Genomic DNA, 21,034 nt, shown 5'->3' with positions numbered 1-21,034 from the left:
AGATACAGTTTCGTTTAAGACAGTGTTTTTAGAATGAAGAGTAGATCATATCAATATGACTCTCCACGTGCTTAATATTAAATATATTCTGAGTTACTGTGTTGGTCTTAGAGCTTATGCCTAGTAACCTGCCCTTGGTGGTGGTCCCTTCTTTTGAATGAGAGCCAATTGTTCTCTTCATTAACTACCATAGTGTTGTGGCAGGAAAGCTCAACTGTGGATGGCCAAGCAGCTGCTCAGATGGATATATGCACACTGTTCAAGTGCAGAGCTCTATAGAACAGCCATGCAGTTGCACTTGAGCCTCTGCCCTTAGAGGCTTCTTCTCTGGGCCAGATTTTTACACCCAGAGATTTGACAATTGAAAATAAAATAAAATAATAAAAAAAATCAGTCACCATGTACAGTTCTAGCCCACTGACTTCAGTTCTGTGTCTGTTTCAGCTTTCACAGGAAATCCAATGTGCTGTGGTTGATCATATCCAGTCCCTGGTGAAGTCAGAGAAGAGCCGCCAGGTGATGTGTGGATCTGGCTTGCTGAGCACCATCATAACTTCCTGTCAGGATGCCTTCCGCAATGAGAGCCATCCACTGCATCTGCCCCTCACTAGAGTGTTTGAGAAGCTTGCATCACAGGCTATTGAGCCAGATGTGTTAAGGTATCAGCTTGTATCTAATGGAACCAATTTGCTTTAGTGGTGCAAATTTTTTGCAAAGTTTGTGTAATAATTGGATATTTCATGTAGTGCTCTGATTCAGCAAGACTCTTAGCCTTTTGTTTCAAGTCTCAGTTAATACTACTTACATATTGATCACAGGGTATATGCTTAAATGACTTACTGAACATGGTATGAGTCCGTAGTGTTCTGCTGCATCATCTCTGCAGGGGTTGTAAAGCCATCTATGAATAGTAACTAATTAAGTAATTGCAAAACTAGGGTTATTCAGGGTTATTCTCTCCTGGTATTCATATGGAGAAGCTGTTTCCTAAAGAGTAAAAGTTACTTTCTCTTAGCTCGGATGCATGTCAATGACAGATGCAGAAATAAAAAGTGTAGTCTTGTTTCTCAGTCTGTTGTTTCTGCTTTGAGGATGTACTTTCTTCTTTAATGCTAACAAATGCTAGGCATGAGAGTAGCCAACAGAGATCAGAGTGCAGATAAAGTTGCATATGTAGTGGAAGATTTGATTTATTTTACTCAAAAACGGAACAGAATTTCTTAAAAAAACCACAACCAAACAAAAAAAAAACTATAGATTTTTTTCTGAAAAATTAGTGGTATTCAAAAGTATTGCTGAAGAAAATAAACCTTTGATTTTTTTCAATAGGAAAACCTTGAAAGGGGAATTGTGAAGCAAAACAAATAATTGTGATGATACAATGGAAAACATTCCTTCTGTTTTATTTGGGATGTGTTTAAAATTTGGTATCCAATAAGAAATCATAGAATCATAGAATAGTTTGGGTTGGAAGGGACCTTTAAAGGTCATCTAGTCCAACCCCCCTGCAATGAGCAGGGACATCTTCAACTGGATCAGGTTGCTCAGAGCCCCGTCCAGCCTGACCTTGAATGTTTCCAGGGATGGGGCATCTACCACCTCTCTGGGCAACCTGTTCCAATGTTTCACCACACTCATTGTAAAAAATTTCTTCCTTATATCTAGCCTAAATCTATCCTCTTTTAGTTTAAAACCATTACCCCTTGTCCTATCGCAACAGGCCCTACTAAAAAGTTTGTCCCCATCTTTTTTATAAGCCCCCTTTAAGTACCGAAAGGCTGCAATATGGTCTCCCCAGAGCCATCTCTTCTCCAGGCTGAACAACCCCAACTTTCTCAGCCTTTCCTCATAAGAGAGGTGTTCCATCCCTCTGATCGCAGGCTCTGCAGAGGGACTGCAGGCTCTGCAGAGGGACCTGGACAGGCTGGATGGATGGGCCGAGGTCAATTGTATGAGGTTCAACAAGGCCAAGTGCAAGGTCCTGCACTTGGGCCACAGCAACCCCATGCAACGCTACAGGCTTGGGGAAGAGTGGCTGGAAAGCTGCCAGGCAGAGAAGGACCTGGGGCTGTTGGTTGACAGCTGGCTGAATATGAGCCAGCAGTGTGCCCAGGTGGCCAAGAAAGCCAATGGCATCCTGGCTTGTATCAAAAATAGCGTGGCCAGCAGGACTAGGGAAGTGATCGTGCCCCTGTACTCGGCACTGGTGAGGCCGCACCTCGAATCCTGTGTTCAGTTTTGGGCCCCTCACTACAAGAGAGACATTGAGGTGCTGGAGCGTGTGCAGAGAAGGGCAACGAAGCTGGTGAAGGGTCTGGAGCAGAAGTCTTATGAGGAGCGGCTGAGGGAACTGGGATTGTTTAGCCTGGAGAAAAGGAGGCTGAGGGGAGACCTTATCGCTCTCTTCAACTACCTGAAAGGAGGTTGTAGCGAGGTGGGGGTCGGTCTCTTCTCCCAAGTAACAAGTGATAGGACAAGAGGAAATGGCCTCAAGTTGTGCCAGGGGAGGTTTAGACTGGATATTAGGAAATTTTTCTTCACTGAGAGGGTTATCAAGCATTGGAACAGGCTGCCCAGGGAAGTGGTTGAGTCGCCATCCCTGGAGGTATTTAAAGGACGTTTGGATGAGGTGCTTAGAGACATGGGGTAGTGGTGGTTTTGGCAGTGTTAGGTTTACGGTTGGACTCGATGATCTTAAAGGTCTTTTCCAACCTATATGATTCTGTGATCATCCCTCTGTCTTTCCTGTGCTGAGGACTCCAGAGCTGGAGGCAGTACTGCAGGTGGGGTCTCACCAGAGCAGAGCAGAGGGGCAGAATCGCCTCCCTCGACCTGCTGGCCATGCTTCTTTTGATGCAGCCCAGGATACGGTTGGCTTTCTGGACTGCAAGCACACGTTGCCGGCTCATGTCCAGCTTATCATCCACCAGTACACCCAAGTCCTTCTCCACAGGGCTGCTCTCAATCCCTTCATCCCCCATCCTGTATTGATACTGGGGGTTGCCCCGACCCATGTGCAGGACCTTGCACTTGGCCTTGTTGAACCTCATGAGGTTCACATGGGCCCACTTCTTGAGCTTGTCCAAGTCCCTCTGGATGGCATCCCATCCCTCAAACGTGTCAACCGCACCAGTCAGCTTGGTGTTGCCTGCAAACTTGCTGAGGGTGCACTTGATCCCACTGTCTATGTCATTGATGAAGACATTAAACAGTACCTGTCCCAATACAGACCCCTGAGGGACACCACTCGTCACTGATCTCCATCTGGACATGCAGCCATTGACCACTGCTGTCTGGATGCGACCATCCAACCAATTCCTCATCCATCGAACAGTCCACCCATCAAATCCACACCTCTCCAATTTAGAGTGAAGAGTGTTGTGGAGGACCGTGTCAAAGGCCTTACAGAAGTCCAGATAGATGACATGCATAGCTCCTCTCTTGTCCACTGATGTAGTCACTCCATATAGAAGGCTACTAGGTTGGTCAGGCATAGAAAGAAAGTTGGTCTCCAGAGGGCTGAGCTGTATTTGCATGGTTGCTATGACTCCAAAGCATCTGGCTTGATTGTTTTCCTTTTTTTGTTGCTTTCTTTTTTTTTTTCATGTTAGGCAATTTCTTTGGTTGGGAGGTTCTCCACCACTACCTTCCAGGCCCAGCACAAACAGGAGCAAGGCTCTTTCATGTCAGGGGAGTGCTTCAGCTAACACAGCTTGGAATGAAGGTAAGCACACAATGAACAGCCTGTTGCTGATACAGTGGCTGGGTTATAGATGTTTCTGTAATGACAGGAAACTGCTGTTGGAGTAGGTTGCTTCAAGACAGTCACAGTGAAGGTGGCGTATGCCTGGATGTTTTAGACTGGATATTGCCCAGGTTGGGTGGTACTTGACCATCACTGAGAGTTGATCTAATGACCAGCAGAGATCAAATTATAATATGTGTGCTGAAGCCAGATGCTGACATAGACTCAGACTGCTGGATCAGACATGGAAGTGATCTATAAAACCACTAATCATATTCCACAAACCAAGGGGAGCATCTCCTGGGTTTGCAGCATGTTTTCCCTGTGATTTATAGCTAGAAATAGAATAAAGATGTGAATAAAGAGCAATGCTTTTTGTAATCCCTAGGATGTCTTAGTAGTCTGCCAGGCCTGCTGCCTGGCTTATACAGGCCATTTTCCATCCAAGTACTTTCTCTGTTCTAACATATTTTGCAGGTGAAAGGCCACAGTAGTAGTATTTGGTGCTTAAACTGTTCTCATGCCTATGAGATGCCTGATACAGCATGGTGCAAATTTGGGTCTTATGTTCTTTGCAGTCATTCTTCAGATCCTCTCCCACATGTTGGTTGTAACCATTCTGTTATGGCAGAATTGAACGGTCTGTGTGTAAGAAAAATGGAACCTTTTTCACTAGACGTGAAGTTTGGAACTGCCTGAAGATGTGTGGGGAGAAAATATGGCTATCACTTAAGTAAGGTCATCTCTCCTGCCAGCCTCCCATTTTGAAATTCCTTCAGTGCAATATTTTTGTGTGTTGCTGAGGATTTCTGCAGACTGCTGAGGATGTGTTAGTTGAAGAGCATGCAGTGCTGTTCTTAGCAGTGATTAATTGAATATGGGCAAAGCCTGTGACTGAAAAAAGTATTGCAGACACTGGTCTGGTTAGGCACTATGTTGATCTTGTAGGTTCAGAAGAGGACATGGCGGACAATAAAACTGAACCTCAGACAGTTGTGCCTGTCAGCAGCTCTCCTTGGGTGTCTAAGGGATCTGCATTGGCACTCCAGACTGCAATGAGTCTCATCTCCATGACGTCACCTCGAAACTTCCAGCTCCGCAGCACTGCTTTGGCTCCATCGTTTGTGGAGTTTGACATGTCCATGGAAGGATACGGGTATTGCTGTTTTTGCTTTTCTCTTTAGCTGCTCTGTAGTCTCCAAGTCCTTATTCTGGACACAGCAACTAATCACTTCTCTCTCAGTCTTAGTCAATCCTTGTGCCCTGTCGCTGCCTTCCTTGCAGCAATGTTGCCAACCTATTTTGTTATTGTCGTAATCCTGATAGCCTGGACTCTGCCTTGCTACCATGATTCTGCAGTATTAAGTGACCTTCAGGGATAATTTTACTTTTCTGATGAATGGGTGCTTGCTTGCTTTTGTAGGTGTTTATACCTCCCTACCTTGGCCACTGTCATGGGACCAAGCGCAGAGCAATCTATCTCAGGAGGAATTGGCATGGGTAAGCACTTTGACTCACCTACTGCTTCCTGAAAGCACTGACTTTTCAGCCCCACTGAAAGCATTCCACATTTGTAAGAAAAGGCAGCAAATAAGTTGTGTGTTTCAATACACTTCCGTCTATGTGTCCCAGTCCAGCTCTGAGTTGTATAACTCGGGCTGCTCACCAAAATGCAGTATCAGATGCCGCTTAATAGTGTGATGCATTAGCAATACTAATAGTGTGATGCAATACTTAATAGTGTGATGCAACGCTTAATAGTGTGATGCATTAGCAATACTTAATAGTGTGATGCATTAGCAATAATAGTGTGATGCATTAGCAATTTAAAGCAGGCTGCTAAGAATACAGTCTTAACAAGTAAGAGCCACCAGATTTTTAGGGTAATCTCCCACGGAAGGGATAGAAACTGTCAATTAACATGAGATGGGATTCTCCTATAGATCAAAATCCTCTATTGGGTGAACTGGGAAATGGCTGTACCCCTTGCTTCCTGAATTCTGTGAACTTTGAGAAAACTTGTTTCTGGCTCAGTGCTTCCCAATTGATGAGCTCCATGGCATGGAGATCTAGTAGTTATTTCTCAATTTTATGTCATTTATACATGTGCACACACTCACATGTGCAGTCTCTATGATATTGAAGATAGGCAGTGAAATCTAATAGAACAAAACAGAAATTAACTCTCATATTTTGATCTTGGTTGTTACATGGTTTGGGCTACAAATGGAACAGAAAGCAGTTTGCTAATGTCTACACAGGGAAACCAACTTCTTTACTGCCTTTTTGTTTCCTGTCTGCAGGCACCAGAATGTTCCCTCCTTCAAGTGGCCTGACTCTCTCCTGCTGGTTTCTGGTTAGCAAGTTTGGTTTGATGCACAACAGTCACCCACTCCGTTTCCTCACAGTCGTGAGGCATATGTCAAGAACAGAGCAAGAATTTGTTTGCTTTTCAGTAAGCTTCTTCCCACAGGACAGTTCTTTGGTCATTTCCACAGAAGAAGTGGAATTCCAGCCGCTTGGTAAGGCTTTTCTCAGTCAAGCTGCAGTGCTGTGTCCTCTGATTATCTGGAATTTTTCATTAACAAATTTCCTCTTATAAGTACCCAGGACATTAATGAGACTTTTTATCTCTTTGGTTTTCTTCTGGCAGCCTGTTGTGATTGTAATTCTTGGTCATATTTCAGTTTTAAGTTTGCTGTAGGCATTGAGAATTATTTTGTGGCCTGCAATATATGATAAAACTTACAGATTTTCTAAGAAAATGTTTTGAGTGTCAGTGATATGGTTATGTGCCCTTGTGGGAACTGGACTTGAACCAGCTGGTCCCTGCCTGTTCTGTATGGCACTAGGCAGGTTTGGAGAGTAGGACTGAGGAGTTTGGGAGTGATCTAGCTTCCTAATGAAACAGCTCATTTCCTCTCCTCACTTTTAGAATGTTTTCTATCATGCCAGCCTATCAATCTTTTTTCCTTCTTGACATTTATCCCTTTCTCCTTATTGAGTACAGTAGGTACTTCAAATGTGAATGTGATTGAACATTGCAGAGGAGGTTGGGAATGGAGTGGGAATAGTAGCTGGGATTTTCTCATGCACAGCTGACATTGTGAGAGTGCTCTGATTCCCTTAGATGATGTTAAAAATCCCAGCTTGCCTCTTTTCATAGAAACTACAAATTAATGTACAGAGTTTTATCATCTCATGAATTCGCTAGGAATTTTTTCTGTGTCAGCTAACTCAGTGAATATCCTGAGGGGTTGTCTTAGAGAATATGTTGGCTTTGTCCTAGTTCAGTCTAGTTTTGCAGCACTGAGGAAGCTAGCAGGTGTTATTTGGGAGTATGGCACATTGTATGCTGGAGGGATCTTGAGAGTTGTGCAAGTCTCAGGTCCTGGTAATAGACCATCTGGGAATCTTTTAAAGCATTGAACAGAATAGCACCAAATCACTCTATACCCACAGAGAGTCATGTTCTTTGTGTCACATTTGATAGCTGTGTTCCAGAGGCAGGGGAAAGTGAGAGAGACTTTCTGTTGACTGCCCTCTGTTTTTGCTGTTACAGATATCATGGAACCTGAGGGTGAGGTCCCAAATCCCTCCCCATTTCCAGGGCAAGTCCAGTTTGGCTGTGGCAAGCTGCTGGTCACTAGCCAGTGGCATCATCTCACAGTGACAGTTGCTAAGGAAACAAAGAAGAACTGCATTGTGTCAGCTTATATAAATGGTCAGATGCTTGGCTCTGCAAAGGTAAAGGCTCTCTGCATAGATCTTGTGCCTGACATTTGCCTTTCATTGCTTTCATTGCTCCCCATGCACATACCATGACTTTTCAGTATTAACCTGAGAGACTCAAAGTATGGTGACTTGCATACATAACGTGCTACTCTGCACTGTGTGTCAGTGGAGTCAGAAATCCATACAAACCAGGGTGTATTTGTGCTGCTTTTCAGAAATATGTTATCAGCTTATACTGATGCTTTGAACTAGTTCCCCCCTCCCCCCTCAGCATGCAGATAACCAGGGCAGTTTTGAGTGGTTACACTCACCTGAGAGTTGGGGTTACCTAGTTTGCAGGTAGCTCAGGGTTATGTTGATGAAATTCAGTTGTACCCTTAGGCAAAATTTTCTGAACTGACTAGTGATTTTGAGGATCTCTCAGTTTACACCCAAGATTTTCAGAAGTTGTCAGCTATAAAAAGTACAACACATTAGGGTGTGACCAGAGAACCCTAAACTGAAGGTGCTTTGGATTTAGGCTAAAACCTGCAAAGGTCATGAGTTATGTAGGGAGCGTCTATTTTTTAATAAAGGCCTGGAAAAGGGGAAAGGTCGCAGAGAAATCGGCTTCTGTGACTGGCTAGCTCTTTGCAAGAATCCCAAGATGGATGGAATTTCCTCGAGCGTCTTACATGGGCTTGTTTCAAGCTGTTCTCTTCCTGTTACACCCATTGAACAATCAGCTGATGAGTCAGTGGCCTTTTTCCCGCTGGCACTCTAAGCATTCAGGAACAGGTACATGTTTCTCTGGATTAGTGGTTCAGTGTGTGAGATATCTCTTGAATTAAAATAATACTTCTTTTTTGAGTTAATAGAAACGAAAGAAATTTTTTAGTTAGGAGAAATTTATAAACTTCAATGATATCAACTCATGAGTTCATTGCAAATGTTGGTGTAGCCAGTATTTCCCCTAATGTGCCATTTCCTGTGACCTTCTTGTTGCATAGGAGTCAGTTTCAGGTTGCATGAGAGATCACAAGAAGGCAATCCAAATGCACCTGAAGGGTTCATAATCTACAGGATAAATGAGAAGAGTCCCTGGTTTATATTATCATTATCATCATGCTCCTGGTTTTGAAGCTAATCTCAAACTATTTCTGAGATTTGATTTTTGGATTTTGAATGCTCTGAGCTGGCAATGTTGAAAATGCAGCCTATTTCTATTGCAGCTCTGGTTGGTGTGGGGGTTTTCTTGTTTTTGAATAGACTCCTTTTATTAATTGAAACTTGTAACCTTGGTCTCTTCCTTCTCGTTCCCGTATTTCCAATCAATCTCAACACATGCAAAGCTCACTTGTGTGTTTTATGCTTCCCTTGTAAAAGCAACCTGTTTAATTCCAAATATTCTCTTTCCCATACTTGAGAAAAATGATCTGTCTTCTACATGCCTTTTGGGACCTATATCCATTTCAAGAATGAAAATTTAATTTAATTTGCCTTCCTTCAAATGAGACTGAAAGTCATCAATAAAACTAGGCCTAAGCATTGCAATTGATTAAAGAATTCACAGCAAATGTGTTTAACATACAGTGAAACAGCTCATAATAAATAAAACAAGCCTTTAGTAAATAAAAGATGGTCCCAGTGCTGGGGTCTCTGACATGATGCAAGCCTTCATCTTGATGTGTACAGTGAAGAAAAGGTTGCATAAGAAATTAGAATTGCACAAAGGTTGTTAACAATACCAAAAGTTATTTTTGGGTGGTGGAGGTGGGGGGGTGGGTTACTGTGTTGTATTAAGCCTAATATTTGTTCATTCATGTTATCAAGTCCTGCCTCCTAATATTGACCAGTCCTGTCTCCTACATCTCAGTAGTCAGAGATCAGTAAATGCTAGGAGTCTCTCATCCTAACAGCAAATTGTTAAAGGCAAGGCTAAGCCCTGAAGTACAGTATAGTTTCTCTCTACCAAAGAAGTTCCAACTACTTCCTACTAGAGCTGTCCACATTTAAATAAAATAATAGACTCAGTTTAGGAGGCTGAATTCTTATTTTGATACCAAAAATAAATGGTCCAATTTCCTAAACTATGTTGCTTTCACTGAAGCTAACTGATGCACTTGGACACTCTACACTCTTCAAAACCTGTTTATTCTCTAGGTGCCTCGTACAAGGTACGATCTGTAACTTGGCTTTCTGTGTTGAAAGTCACAGTCTGAGTTATGAAGTTAAGAACAGGAAAAATAAGTCTGGGGTCAAGGTAGAGTTGTTCTTGCCAACATTTTGCCAACACTTGAAATGATTTTGACTGTGTTTTTTGAACAAAAAGTAGGCTTGAACTTTGCAAAATACTTTTGTTTGTGATACTTCTGAAAGTCCAGTTTCTAAACAGTAGTTGATAATTGTGTTGCATAGCTGATTGAGACTTCATTGAGGAATGAGGCAGCAGGCAGTACCTTCCAGGGACAAGACCTTAAGGCACCCTGAGTGTATTGAGTCCCTTCAGTGAATTCTTCCTCTGTTGCAGATGCAGTATCTCCAGCCCTTACCTGGTAGCTGTATTTCCATGGAACCCTCTTCCTTTATTGATGTCTATGGGTACATAGCTACTCCTCGAATTTGGAGACAGAAGTCCTCCTTGACCTGGCGCCTTGGCCCTACATACTTGTTTGAAGAAGCCATCTCTGTGGAAGCCATGGAGGTGATTAATAAGCTTGGCCCACAATACTGTAGCAATTTCCAAGCAGTACAGCTTCAAGGTATGTAATAATTCTTATATCCATCACTATTTCTTTGTCAGGGCAATGCTCTTCTATGCTTATAATCTGCTATTAGTATTCCAACTGTGCCTAGAGCTCACTCTAAAAGCCTGGAACTCTACGTTACTGAGTGTTGTACGAGACTGTAGTAAGATACCATGAGGATCTTGTAACGTACTGTAATTGGGCAGAAAAAGAAGGGCAGGAATCAAGCAGCAGAGCGAGCTGGACAGTGAAGAGGGATAATGTGTCCTTGAGGAGATGTAAGATTGCAGTTTCTGTTGGACAAACATTAAAGCAGCAGCTTCGTAACTGAGACATTCTGCATTTATGGTGCTACAGAAAAACACAGCAGAAAAAGAAGCATCATTTTTAATTGCAAATGCCTGCAGAGTAGGAGAGAGCACAGAGGAGAGAGGGGTAGGGGAATAAGTTACATTCCATTTAATGAAGAGGCTTTTTAACTAAAGTGTACTGTTATCTTCAATTATTAAACAGGCAGACAAAACATTTCAGTTATTGATTACGGTTTGTTCAACAAGTAGTGTATTCACCTCTGTACTAAAGCTCAGGATGAAATGGCATGGTCATCTCCCATTTGAAAAGAGCAGAATAATCCCACCTGGTGATGCTCCAGCCTAAAGCAAAGTGAAAAGACTGGCTGAGAGTACTCCTTCAGAATGCTGTCTATCTTGACTTGGAAAAAAAAAAATCTCCAAGTCAAGCATGGGAAGGGGTTGTTGAAATTATATTAAAATACAGCCCTAAAATAAAAATATTATGAAATAAGTCAGAAGGATTTGATTTTTGAAGTGTTGAGTCTTTATGAAGTCTGGGGTGCTTGTTCTCTGCTCACTGGTCTCCCCAGCTGGACTTTAGTACTAATCATGGATTGCGGCCATCCAACTCTAGCAATGTCCTGATGCAGGCAAATCACGGGGCACTATACAAGACGTGATCTCATCATTGTGAAATGCTCGCTCTCTCTCCCCCCACCCCCTGCCTCTCTTTTCTTTTTTTTCTTTTTTTTTTGTGGGGTGGGGTCAGGGAGGGGAGGTGGTAGCTAACATCTCCGTATTCCATCAAAACACCCAAAGAAATTTTTCTAATGGAATTTTTGACTTAAAAAAAGTTTCAGCACAAGCCCCCAAAATATTATGGTTTATTCCTTAAAAAGGATTTATGACCTTGTTGTGAACAACAATATGAATTGTTTCAGCAGTGTTGTGTCCCATCTCACCAGTATCTGATTGCTTCTCACTAATCAGCAGCACCTGTGCAGAGGCTTAGCCATAATTCTGTGTCCTACTGGAAGGGAAATAGGTGACACAGTCTTGGGGCATTTACTTCTAGTTAATCTTCATGTGGAGTATGTGCTAATTCTTTTTGCATATAAGGACTGTGTCACCAGCATTAGTAAACAGTTTCATAAATCAACTGTTTTCCCAGTCTATAAAATTGTCAAAAATACAGGATTTTTTTTTTAAAAAGGTAAACACGGTTTTTCCAAGTGTGAGCAGGAATAGAAAATTCTTTAAAGAAAAGCATGTGAGAATTTCATACAATCATTAAAGTGCTGAACCTGGTAGTTTTTACAAGCTTCTCATATGTTGTGAATTGGCAGCTCTGAACTTTTGCCTCTGTCCTTTTTCTTCCACATGAGTCTTTGCTCCTAGTACCCCTGAGAAAGCTCTCAGTAACATGGAAGGCCTTGGAAATGTTTTCTCTGCCCAGAAAGTTTGTTTATACTGTGTGGACAGAGAAGGGTTTGTTCTGGACTTTTCTGAGCTTCATGAGGTACTGGGAAAGGATCTAGGTTCTACACAAAGCAGTAACCAGAAGAGACAAGCCAAGCACGTCTCCTGCTGGTGCTTATGCTGGCAAGCTGCCATGGACTGTGTTGCAAAGGGTGAGGGCTTTTTTCTGATTAGATTTTTTCTGATTTTTTTCTGATTAGTTAAGTCAAAATCAAATTCCTATCTAAACTTTGGTTTCCTCCAGTTATTTTTCATCTGCTTCTCTCCTGTCTCATGTTGAGCACGCAAAGTTCCTTCAGAGATTTACAGTCTGTCTTGTTTAAGGTGAGGACCAGTACAGTGATCATAATCCTACACCTCTGGTGGCAGAAGAGAAGATTTCTTTTGGAATCAATGCTATGTGCTCATCTCTTACTACGGTTCAAGATATAAAGAGCTCCTACAATGAAGTGGATGGCCGGCTGATTGCCAAAGAGGTCACAAATTTCCTTCATTTGCCTTAAACACATTTTCTCTTGTTTCTGATTGGTTTCCTACAGCAAAGTTTGTGACATTGTCTTAATTGCATACCTTCAGTGATTCCCCCCCTCCCCCCCAGTTTCTCTTCCCATTCCTTAACTCCATTCTACTCATGGTTTTGTTTTCATCTCTGGAGGGGAATAGATTGGACAGCGTGAACACAATGTTAAAAGCCTTTCTTGAAACAGCAACAGAAGCCATAGTTTTCAGGTCTAATGATAATTAGTTTCAGTCTGTGATTTCTTAATACCTTCACAATGACCTTTCACATGCTGTTCTGGCATTCTTGCCAATGCCAGGCCTACTGACATGTCCAAGTAATGCAGTTGTGTGATATTTTAGGTAGGTGAATGTTTGTCCTAACAATCAACTTCGAAGCAAAAAAAAAAGGTTTTCCTAGTCTAAAAGTAATAAAATAATCTAAAGGATTAGAGTGTCTGCTTGTTACTTTTTGTCTCCCCAATACTACCACGTTTTTCTTAGGATGTCTCTGTTATCTGTTTTAGATTGGGATTAACTCTCGGGACAGTTCAACTCCAATATTCCTGGCTAAGAATATTGCTGGATACCTCTCAGGTTCCTTGCGGACTATTGGGTCAGTTGCTGTGGGCCAATATGGTAAATGCACTACGCCTTAATGTTTCATATTTTTTAAGAGCTGGGCCTTTCTCTGTCCAGTAACAGATTTAGTCCATGTAACTTCCTGGTTGAGTAACACTGCAGTTTCCTAGGGGTAAGAGTGTTCCAGTCCTGTCCAGCAGCTACTAGCCTGAACTTCATTGGAGGACCTGCCATTCCTCTGGGTCTCATTGCTATGGCCCGTGATGACCACACCATGTATGCAGCTGTCAAAGTCCTGAACTCCATCCTGAACAGTAGCCCAATGAGTGAAAAATTGATGAGGCACATGGGTGGATACCAGGTAGATACTCTTTTGTTCATTCATTCTGGGTATAGTCTTATCCCAAAACCTATAAATGGCAATGAACCAAGCATATCCTGACTATCAGCCCTTATGGTTGGAACTTTGTAAGTTATGAGATCTTTGAGAGGGGGATATAGGATAGTGCCCTGTGCTTACAATCTCTGGGAACCTCTGTAAAAGTATATCTGCTGATGGGAAGCTGAGGACAAATGCCTCTTGGTCAGATGTGATCTAATATTGGAAGGTGTCATGCTGCCCTTATTAAGACTATAGTTAGTAAAGTCAATGCAGCAGATTTGAGTGACCCACCCTACACCTTTTACTAATACACTTGATCCCTTCCACAAGAGACCACTTCTCAGGCAAGTCTGCTTCCTCCCCATGGCTTATCCAGCCTAAGATTCCTCTTTACAGACAGCCCAGTGTAGGGCTGACAATGAATTCCTATGGCTCAGTCTTCACTGTGTATTAGAAATTGTGCTGATATAAATAAGTGCTGCCTGGATTTCAAACTATATTGATTAGATCTGTCCTAAATACATCTTTCAAACCTGGAAGCTGCGCAGACTGAAGAGTTTGGTTGTCTCAGGGCTTTGGAAGAACCAGGGCAAATTTTAAGCACTATATAAGTAATATTGGACAGGTTAAGGCTCAAGTGTGAAGTTTCAGTTCAGTATCATTTACTTTATGCTGCGCAGGCTAAGCAGAGTCTTACGGAACAGAGAAGATTCTTTAACAGAGATGTTTCCAAATGAGACTCTTAACATTAGGGCTTCATGAATGATTTATTATAAACTTTCCATTTTCCCAATTTGTGAATTGTTCATAAATTGATCCCAATTCATATGAATATATTTATCATACTTAGATATTGGATATTGCTTGCCCAATCCTTTCTTGTAGGTGAATGCCAGCCTTTAGATTGTATATGAGCTGTTCCTTTTGACTTTGTGCTAAATAGTGTTCTTTCCATGTGACTGATCATCATGTTGCAATGAAGTGGTTTTGCTTTTTGTTTGAATGTCTGAACCTTTTTTTTTAAAGTCAACTAATAAAAATGTGTCTTGATATGTATTTTCAAATGAATGTCTATTCCTCCCAACCTGTTCAAAATGTAGTGGCTTTCTGAACATTTTTCTCACTGTATCAGGAATGTATTGTATAATCAAAGATAGACTCAGTTGAGAAACTGGCAATGTTTCACACAAATGTCTTTCATTTGAAGAGGTCAACATTAATATTTTTTTAAAACTAACACCATTTGCAAGCAACTAAGAATACATCCATAAAGAACAGTGTAAAAAACCTACTGTGGTTATTTACAATTATATTTGTATGTTGCTTTTTGTAAATTCCATTCAACATAATATGGCATATATTTTGCTCCTGTTCAATGCCACAGAGCTGTCAAACTCCTTCAAAAACTTACCCTTTCAGTCACTGCACAAAATTTTATGCCTAGACTGAAATCTTCACTTTCTTCATGATGCTTACGTAAGATGTATGTATGCATGCCAAGTAAACTGTACATTTTTCATGAATTAAAAAATACTGTTATAAGTTAGTTTATAAATACAGAGTTATACTCAGCAGATACTTATTAAAACTTTTTTTCAGTTGCTGACCTATCTATTGAAGAGGAAGACACAGCTGTTAAACAACAGGATTTTACAGTTAATGTTCTCCCTAGTGGGCACAGCTGAGCTTGGCTTTGAGTCTTCAGTCATCAAGAATTACAGTGCATTCCAGTATGTCCTCTGCAACTTCGAGGTAAAACTGTTGATGTTACTTTGTGGGTTTGGCTGTATTAAAGATGGCTTTATAGTATGAGGTTTGGTTTGTTCATAGCACCTCCTGGATGCAATATTTGGGATGGGGTGGTGTACGGTGGTTTTCCACACTGTCACTCACCTGGGGAGGTGGTCCTGGAACGGCAGGTCCTCTGTCACCATGGCTCCCCACTGTGCCCCGGTGCAGTTTCTGGAGTGGTCCTGGAACGGCAGGTCCTCTGTCACCATGGCTCCCCACTGTGCCCCGGTGCAGTTTCTGGAGTGTTCCTGCAGATCCTGAGGGCCTGCTCCTCAAGGCTTGCTCAGGAGCAGCGACTCCTCACACCGGCAGGGATTTCCCAGTGCCTGCATGTTGTCATTGCAGAAACGAGTGACAGTTTATGATGCTATCCTCCCTGAACTACTTATAACTGTTTCTCTGCCACAGGTTACTGTCCCCGCAGCTCAGCAGAGCGGTAAAACCTCTGCTTTCCTTTGTCTTTCAGCTTTGGATGAAAGCACCAGAAAATCTTGACCTTGCTCTTTTTTCACATCTTGTGGAGATCTTGCAGTCCTCCAGGTACACAAGCTAGTGTTTGAATCAGAAACGTGGGACAAGGTCATCTGTAACCTGAAACTGGAACTGTGAGGTGGATATGAAGGGTCCAATCCTAGTTGGAATCAGTGGACTCTGGGAGTGAATCATTCCTATATTGCACTTTCAAGGCTGGAGTTAGTGATTTATGAGCCCCTGAGATGACTGTGGGGCCAGACTGGGAAAAGTTGTCTGGTGACCTGGTTCACATGGAACCACTGCTGTACAATGAAAGTTTAAATGTCTGCTGGGGAGGAGAAATCTGAATGTTTGAATTGAATATGAAATAATTAAAAAAAAAAAGTGAAGTTGTGTTTAAAACCCAAACACAACCCAGGAAGACTTTTTTATAAAGGTATACTTTCTTAATCAGCTGTACTAGTTAAATGTATCTGAAGAGACATAGTATCGCAGAGGGGCTGAGTAGAGCAGGGTGCTAGATTCCTTTTTGGTAACAGAAAGCTCTATGAGGAGCTGTCTGTTGTCCCTTGCTGAGTTTTACAAGAATAGCATTTATTACCACCAACTCGCTGCTTGAAAATTCAATAATGTTGTTTTCTTTGAACTCGTTGAAATGCAGCAGTTTCTGGGGGAGAGGGCAGATGGGAAGGGTAGAGAACACACAGAGAAGTCTTCAGATCTCCATTGCTGACATACTCAATTTGTCTGACAGTGTCTGAAATGTTGCCAAGGCAACATTAGAAGCCAAAGGTGCAAAGTGTCAGTGCAACCTGAGAATCCTTTTAGCTGAAACCCAGCAAATTTGGTTCTTTCCAGTAAAAGCTTTTAATAGTCCCTGTGCTTTTTTACAGAGATGGATGTCAGAATGCTGCAGTTGCCTACCAGGTGCAAATGGTGCCCAAGCTCATTTTCCTCTTCAATGATCCTGAAATCAGTAACTCCAGGATCACTGTGACCTGCACTATTCTCTCCCATCTGTTGCAAGGATGCTTTAACACAAGGGATGTTCTCAGGTAACCTTCAAGTCTATAGCTTTTTCTCAGTTTGCAGATGAGCTATACTCCTGCCAGTGTTGGAGAGAGCTCTATAGTAGAGCTTCCCTCACCTCGACTTTGGTAGGAGCCCCCAGATCTGTGACAATGAAAAACTCTTTCATGCTTTCAAAATAGAGTTCAGTTCAACCTTATATTTATGTGAGGATGGGTTGGGTGATGACCTTTACAGAACAAACAGTTCTGCTGGTGTGACTGGGACTACTCAAAGTCTGTACTTAATATTTGGTTTCATTAAAGCTTGCCCCTAAAGTATTGCAATTGCTATAGTATTGCAACTTGGCCCCAGTCAACTACGTACCTAATCCTGTTGGCTTGGCTTATATCCCAGCAGCTATCCTTTTTGTTCTTGAATTTCAATCAGTTAAACATATGTTAGTCAGGATTTCATGAAGCAAAGAATTTAAATCATTGTTTGCTTTCCACAGAATGTAAACACTGCTCCATTTTGTATTCCCAGCCTAGTTGCATCAGCCTGTAGCCTATGAACTGAGGAAGGTCCACACAGTGCTGTCTACAGCCACCTAAATCCAGGGAAATGCACAGCACAGATGGCAGCTCTGTTTTTAAAGCTATTTGTCCAAATAAAACATAGAAACATGTTGAATCTGTGGTCTCTGCAGCCAGCCTTTAGATCTGTTGAAGCGTATGAGCACCTCAAGTAGTTACTGTGGAGTAAGCTAATATGTGAACTTACTGCTTGCTATCTGTTCTGTGGAATTACCTGTATGTATGTTCCTGCCCTGGGCTTGTATAAGTTAGCCTATTCTTTTTTCATACAGGTGTGAGTAGTGGATTTAGTATATCAAATTTGCCATGTGGTAAGGAGTGTGACTGAGCATTTTTCTTAAAATATCATGATTTGTTATTCCATGGTAATTTGGTTGTAAGGTAAGGCCCATGAGTGCTGAGCGAGTGGATACAGACAGTCCCTATCCTTCCAGCTCCAGGAGAGCAGAGACTATAGCAGGCTTTCAGCAGCAGTGAAAGGTGCTGGGGTTTCTGCTGGTCCCAGACTTTTGACACATCTAATGGAAATTGCTGTGTGGACCATTCCTACAGAACAAGTGGTGTTCTGTCCCTTAAGAAATGCCCTTCCTGTGGGCAGGAGGAGGTTATGCACTTTCACTAAGCATGTATGTCACATTAATCTATCTATCCTTAGAATCAGGTAATGTGTTAAAGCAAACTACAGGTGAAAAGAGATTGCCAGTCCTCCTCCCTGAGTAGCTGCTGAGGTTTCTCTGCTCTCTCTATGCGCTTGGAAACCATGTGGTGATAACAGTGATATCTGAATGCCACAGGGAGTTCAGAATCTTTTGTATGAACAGAGTGCTTAACTCAATATTGCTTTCCTCATGGTGAAAGACCTTTAAAATCAAGAGATAATGAGAAAAATGTTTCCATAGTAGAATAGATATGACTTGCATTTGTAGATAGATGTCCTTTTTATTTGCTTCCTAGTTTATGAACTTTTGCATTCCTATTTCAACCCTATTTCTGCAGCCATTAGAATTTCCAAAGGTTATCGCTAGTCATCGTTAATGAGTACTGAGATTTGCATGTAATGAATGTCTGTCTGTCTGCTGACCAAAACTGGTTCTGTCTTTCTCTACAAGGATTGGATTGTTCCTTGTTTACACTTTGAAACCTTCTTCTGTGGATGAAAATCAGATTTGCCTGGACAGTGTGGCTGAGATACCCAATGAAGGTGGGGAGCTACCTTTGGTGTATGTGTTCTGATAGATAGCTAAAGTACTTCCCTTCTTCCCCAGGGCATGATGAACCCTAAATGCAATATAGTGCTGTTGCCTCCAGTGGCAGGAAAAGACACAATACAAATGACTTCATCTGGAAAGGGACAGGCTGCATTGAGGTGACCTGAAATTGGGGGGAAAACTTGTATTGCTTGAAGTGAAGCTGTGATGTGAAGAATAGTGAAATGACAGTCACTGTATATAAATCCAGGGAGGCCTGACCTACAGCAAGGTCCTCCTCCTGCTAAGGGAGTTCCCCTTTTGTCCTCTCTCTGATAATAAGCCAGCAGTACTTTGGCTGCATTGTCCAGAGCCTACACAATGTTGGATTTCACAGATATACACAGAGATGAAGGCCATTAAATTGAAATTGCCCCAAAACTAACGTACTGGGCTGTTATGAGGAATAAAATTTCACTTGGCATACTGGATTTTCTCTGAACACTTTGCTACACTTAACAGTTGTAGCAAATAATAATGTGGAGCCCTGCACCTTTTGAAGTATCTATGTATTTATGTCAACTTGTGTGTGGGAACTTCCAGTCAGCTGGTTCTTTCATTGTGATCTTTCAGTTGAGACTACATTGGTTATTGCACCTCTAAATAATGTATTACATTAAGGAGACACTGATAACTGTAGTTTATATATATAGACATCACAGCTAGGCAATGCAAGTCAGATTGCCTGTTTACATTTTCCTCTCTAGTTAACCTGAGATTACTTCCTGTGGATTATTATTCAACATGTAGTCTGGATGAGTTTTAAGTAACTCTAAAGAGAGGACTTTGACAATGTAAGCACTGGTCATTTCTGATGTTAGCAGGAATTCTTATGTCTAAAATCTGATGTCTGCATCTTTTTACTCTACAAAAGACTGATATAAGTACTTCCACTGGGCTAATCTGGTGCAAACAAGGTTGTTCATCAAAGCAATGGAACATGTGTTTTGTCTCTTCATTACTCTTTATTACTTTCTGATATTTGTAGCCTTAAGCCAAACATCTGGAAAGACAATCTGGCTTCGAAACCAGTTACTGAAGATGCTGCTAGATGTAATGCTCTCAGACAAACTTCATCTGTCCTCTGAGTAAGTAGAAACAATTTAGGAAGGTGTGGGTAAGTGTCTCTGTCTTCTACATTTCCTCTTTACTAGTGTTTGACCAGAACTAAACATACTGATAATATTTGAGTTTCAACAAAATAGTAAGTAAGAGCAGGCTGGATTCAAAGTTATTTTTTGTCAGTGATTTATCTGGCATTCACAGAGATGTGTGATCAGATCACACATCTCATCTCCATTTTGAAAAAAGTTTAATGTTTTCAGAAAATGTCTCAAAGGAGGAACTCTGATATTGTTGTTTCTTCTGCATTGCAAGGGTTGAAGAAATCCCAGCTGTCTTTGAAAATCAATTCAATCTAATGTGGGATTACTTGTACCCCTCTGTCATAACCATGAACATGCAGTTACTATAGTTCTACCTTGTATAACTGAAAGGCAGAGTTCATAGTGCTGTGTGCTGTAACTGTGCATTTTCATTAGTTAACATATCTTGGACTTCAAAATTTAAACTGGAATTTTGAATTTCACAGGTTGAGAGATCTAGTCTGTGATGTAGTTTACCTCAGTTATTGATACACACTCTCAGAAGGAGCTTCATGTTAACAAGCTTTTTTGTCTGACAGTAATATAACATTGGATTTAGTGGGAATTAAGTGGCTTGAACTGTGTGGATGAGTCTGTTGTTAAATCTTTGTAATCCTGCGTTGTGGTAAACCTTTAATCAGATTTTTTCTAGAGAAACTTGAGCTTCTAAATCACTTAGAGATAATTTTGAATAAAATCTCCTTTCTGTCTTTCACCATGTCTCCTTCCATATGCTTTCATTTCCCTGTTTGTCCTAGGGAACAAGAAGAGACATTTTTGGCGCTGGGTCCAGACTGGTTTCTGCTGTTCACACAGAGCTACCTGCACTCTAGCACGGTTGTGCTAGGAATCAAGCTACTTCTGTGCTTCCTCCACAATCGCTTGCTGCTGAACAAATTCAAGGAGGGGATAGTGGCTGGGCGCTGGCTGGAAAACAGCTCTGTGGGGTTGAATATTCTAATGGGTATGTGTTGGTTTAATGCTCCCGAAACAATCCCTTGATCCAGCTCAATGTTAGGAGATCACTGAAGTAGGTGATAGGAGAATTCCCACTGATCTCAGTAGACCAAGAATTGATATTGATATTACTTTCTAGAGCAAGCTTGTCCTAGTACTTCAGCTTTTCTGTGCTGAAGAGTGGAAAGCATTGCTTCTCCCTTGCATGATAGTTGGCATTTCTGATTAGCAGTTGCAGGGAGACAGGCCTTTTTGTCTTGCATAAAATCAGGCTAGTTGATAAGCCTGTGAGGTGCTCAGGTGTCAGCTTGTACCCTGAAACCTTCTGTTTCTTTAAGCTTTGTTCAGCTTGCTTTTTGATGACTAGACCTGTGGT

At 41.6% G+C, this 21,034-nt stretch overlaps 1 protein-coding gene across 1 annotated transcript in view; it reads left to right on the top strand.

The window, feature by feature from the left end:
- WDFY4 (WDFY family member 4) overlaps positions 1-21,034 on the top strand; it is a 151,574-nt gene that overhangs the window by 39,111 nt on the left and 91,429 nt on the right. The window contains exons 14-29 of the mRNA XM_075504926.1: positions 445-659; positions 3,612-3,724; positions 4,694-4,901; positions 5,169-5,245; positions 6,049-6,267; positions 7,308-7,492; positions 9,990-10,221; positions 12,303-12,454; positions 13,004-13,115; positions 13,229-13,419; positions 15,040-15,192; positions 15,698-15,771; positions 16,599-16,760; positions 18,419-18,510; positions 19,545-19,644; positions 20,460-20,665. Coding sequence (XP_075361041.1) covers positions 445-659; positions 3,612-3,724; positions 4,694-4,901; positions 5,169-5,245; positions 6,049-6,267; positions 7,308-7,492; positions 9,990-10,221; positions 12,303-12,454; positions 13,004-13,115; positions 13,229-13,419; positions 15,040-15,192; positions 15,698-15,771; positions 16,599-16,760; positions 18,419-18,510; positions 19,545-19,644; positions 20,460-20,665 — 2,491 coding nt within the window. The remainder of the gene's footprint in view (positions 1-444; positions 660-3,611; positions 3,725-4,693; positions 4,902-5,168; positions 5,246-6,048; positions 6,268-7,307; positions 7,493-9,989; positions 10,222-12,302; positions 12,455-13,003; positions 13,116-13,228; positions 13,420-15,039; positions 15,193-15,697; positions 15,772-16,598; positions 16,761-18,418; positions 18,511-19,544; positions 19,645-20,459; positions 20,666-21,034) is intronic.

This window comes from Mycteria americana, chromosome 6 (assembly GCF_035582795.1).
Source record: "Mycteria americana isolate JAX WOST 10 ecotype Jacksonville Zoo and Gardens chromosome 6, USCA_MyAme_1.0, whole genome shotgun sequence".
NCBI lineage: Eukaryota > Metazoa > Chordata > Aves > Ciconiiformes > Ciconiidae > Mycteria > Mycteria americana.
The sequence above is the reverse complement of the archived record's forward strand: the minus strand, read 5'-3'. Positions and strand labels throughout refer to the sequence as shown.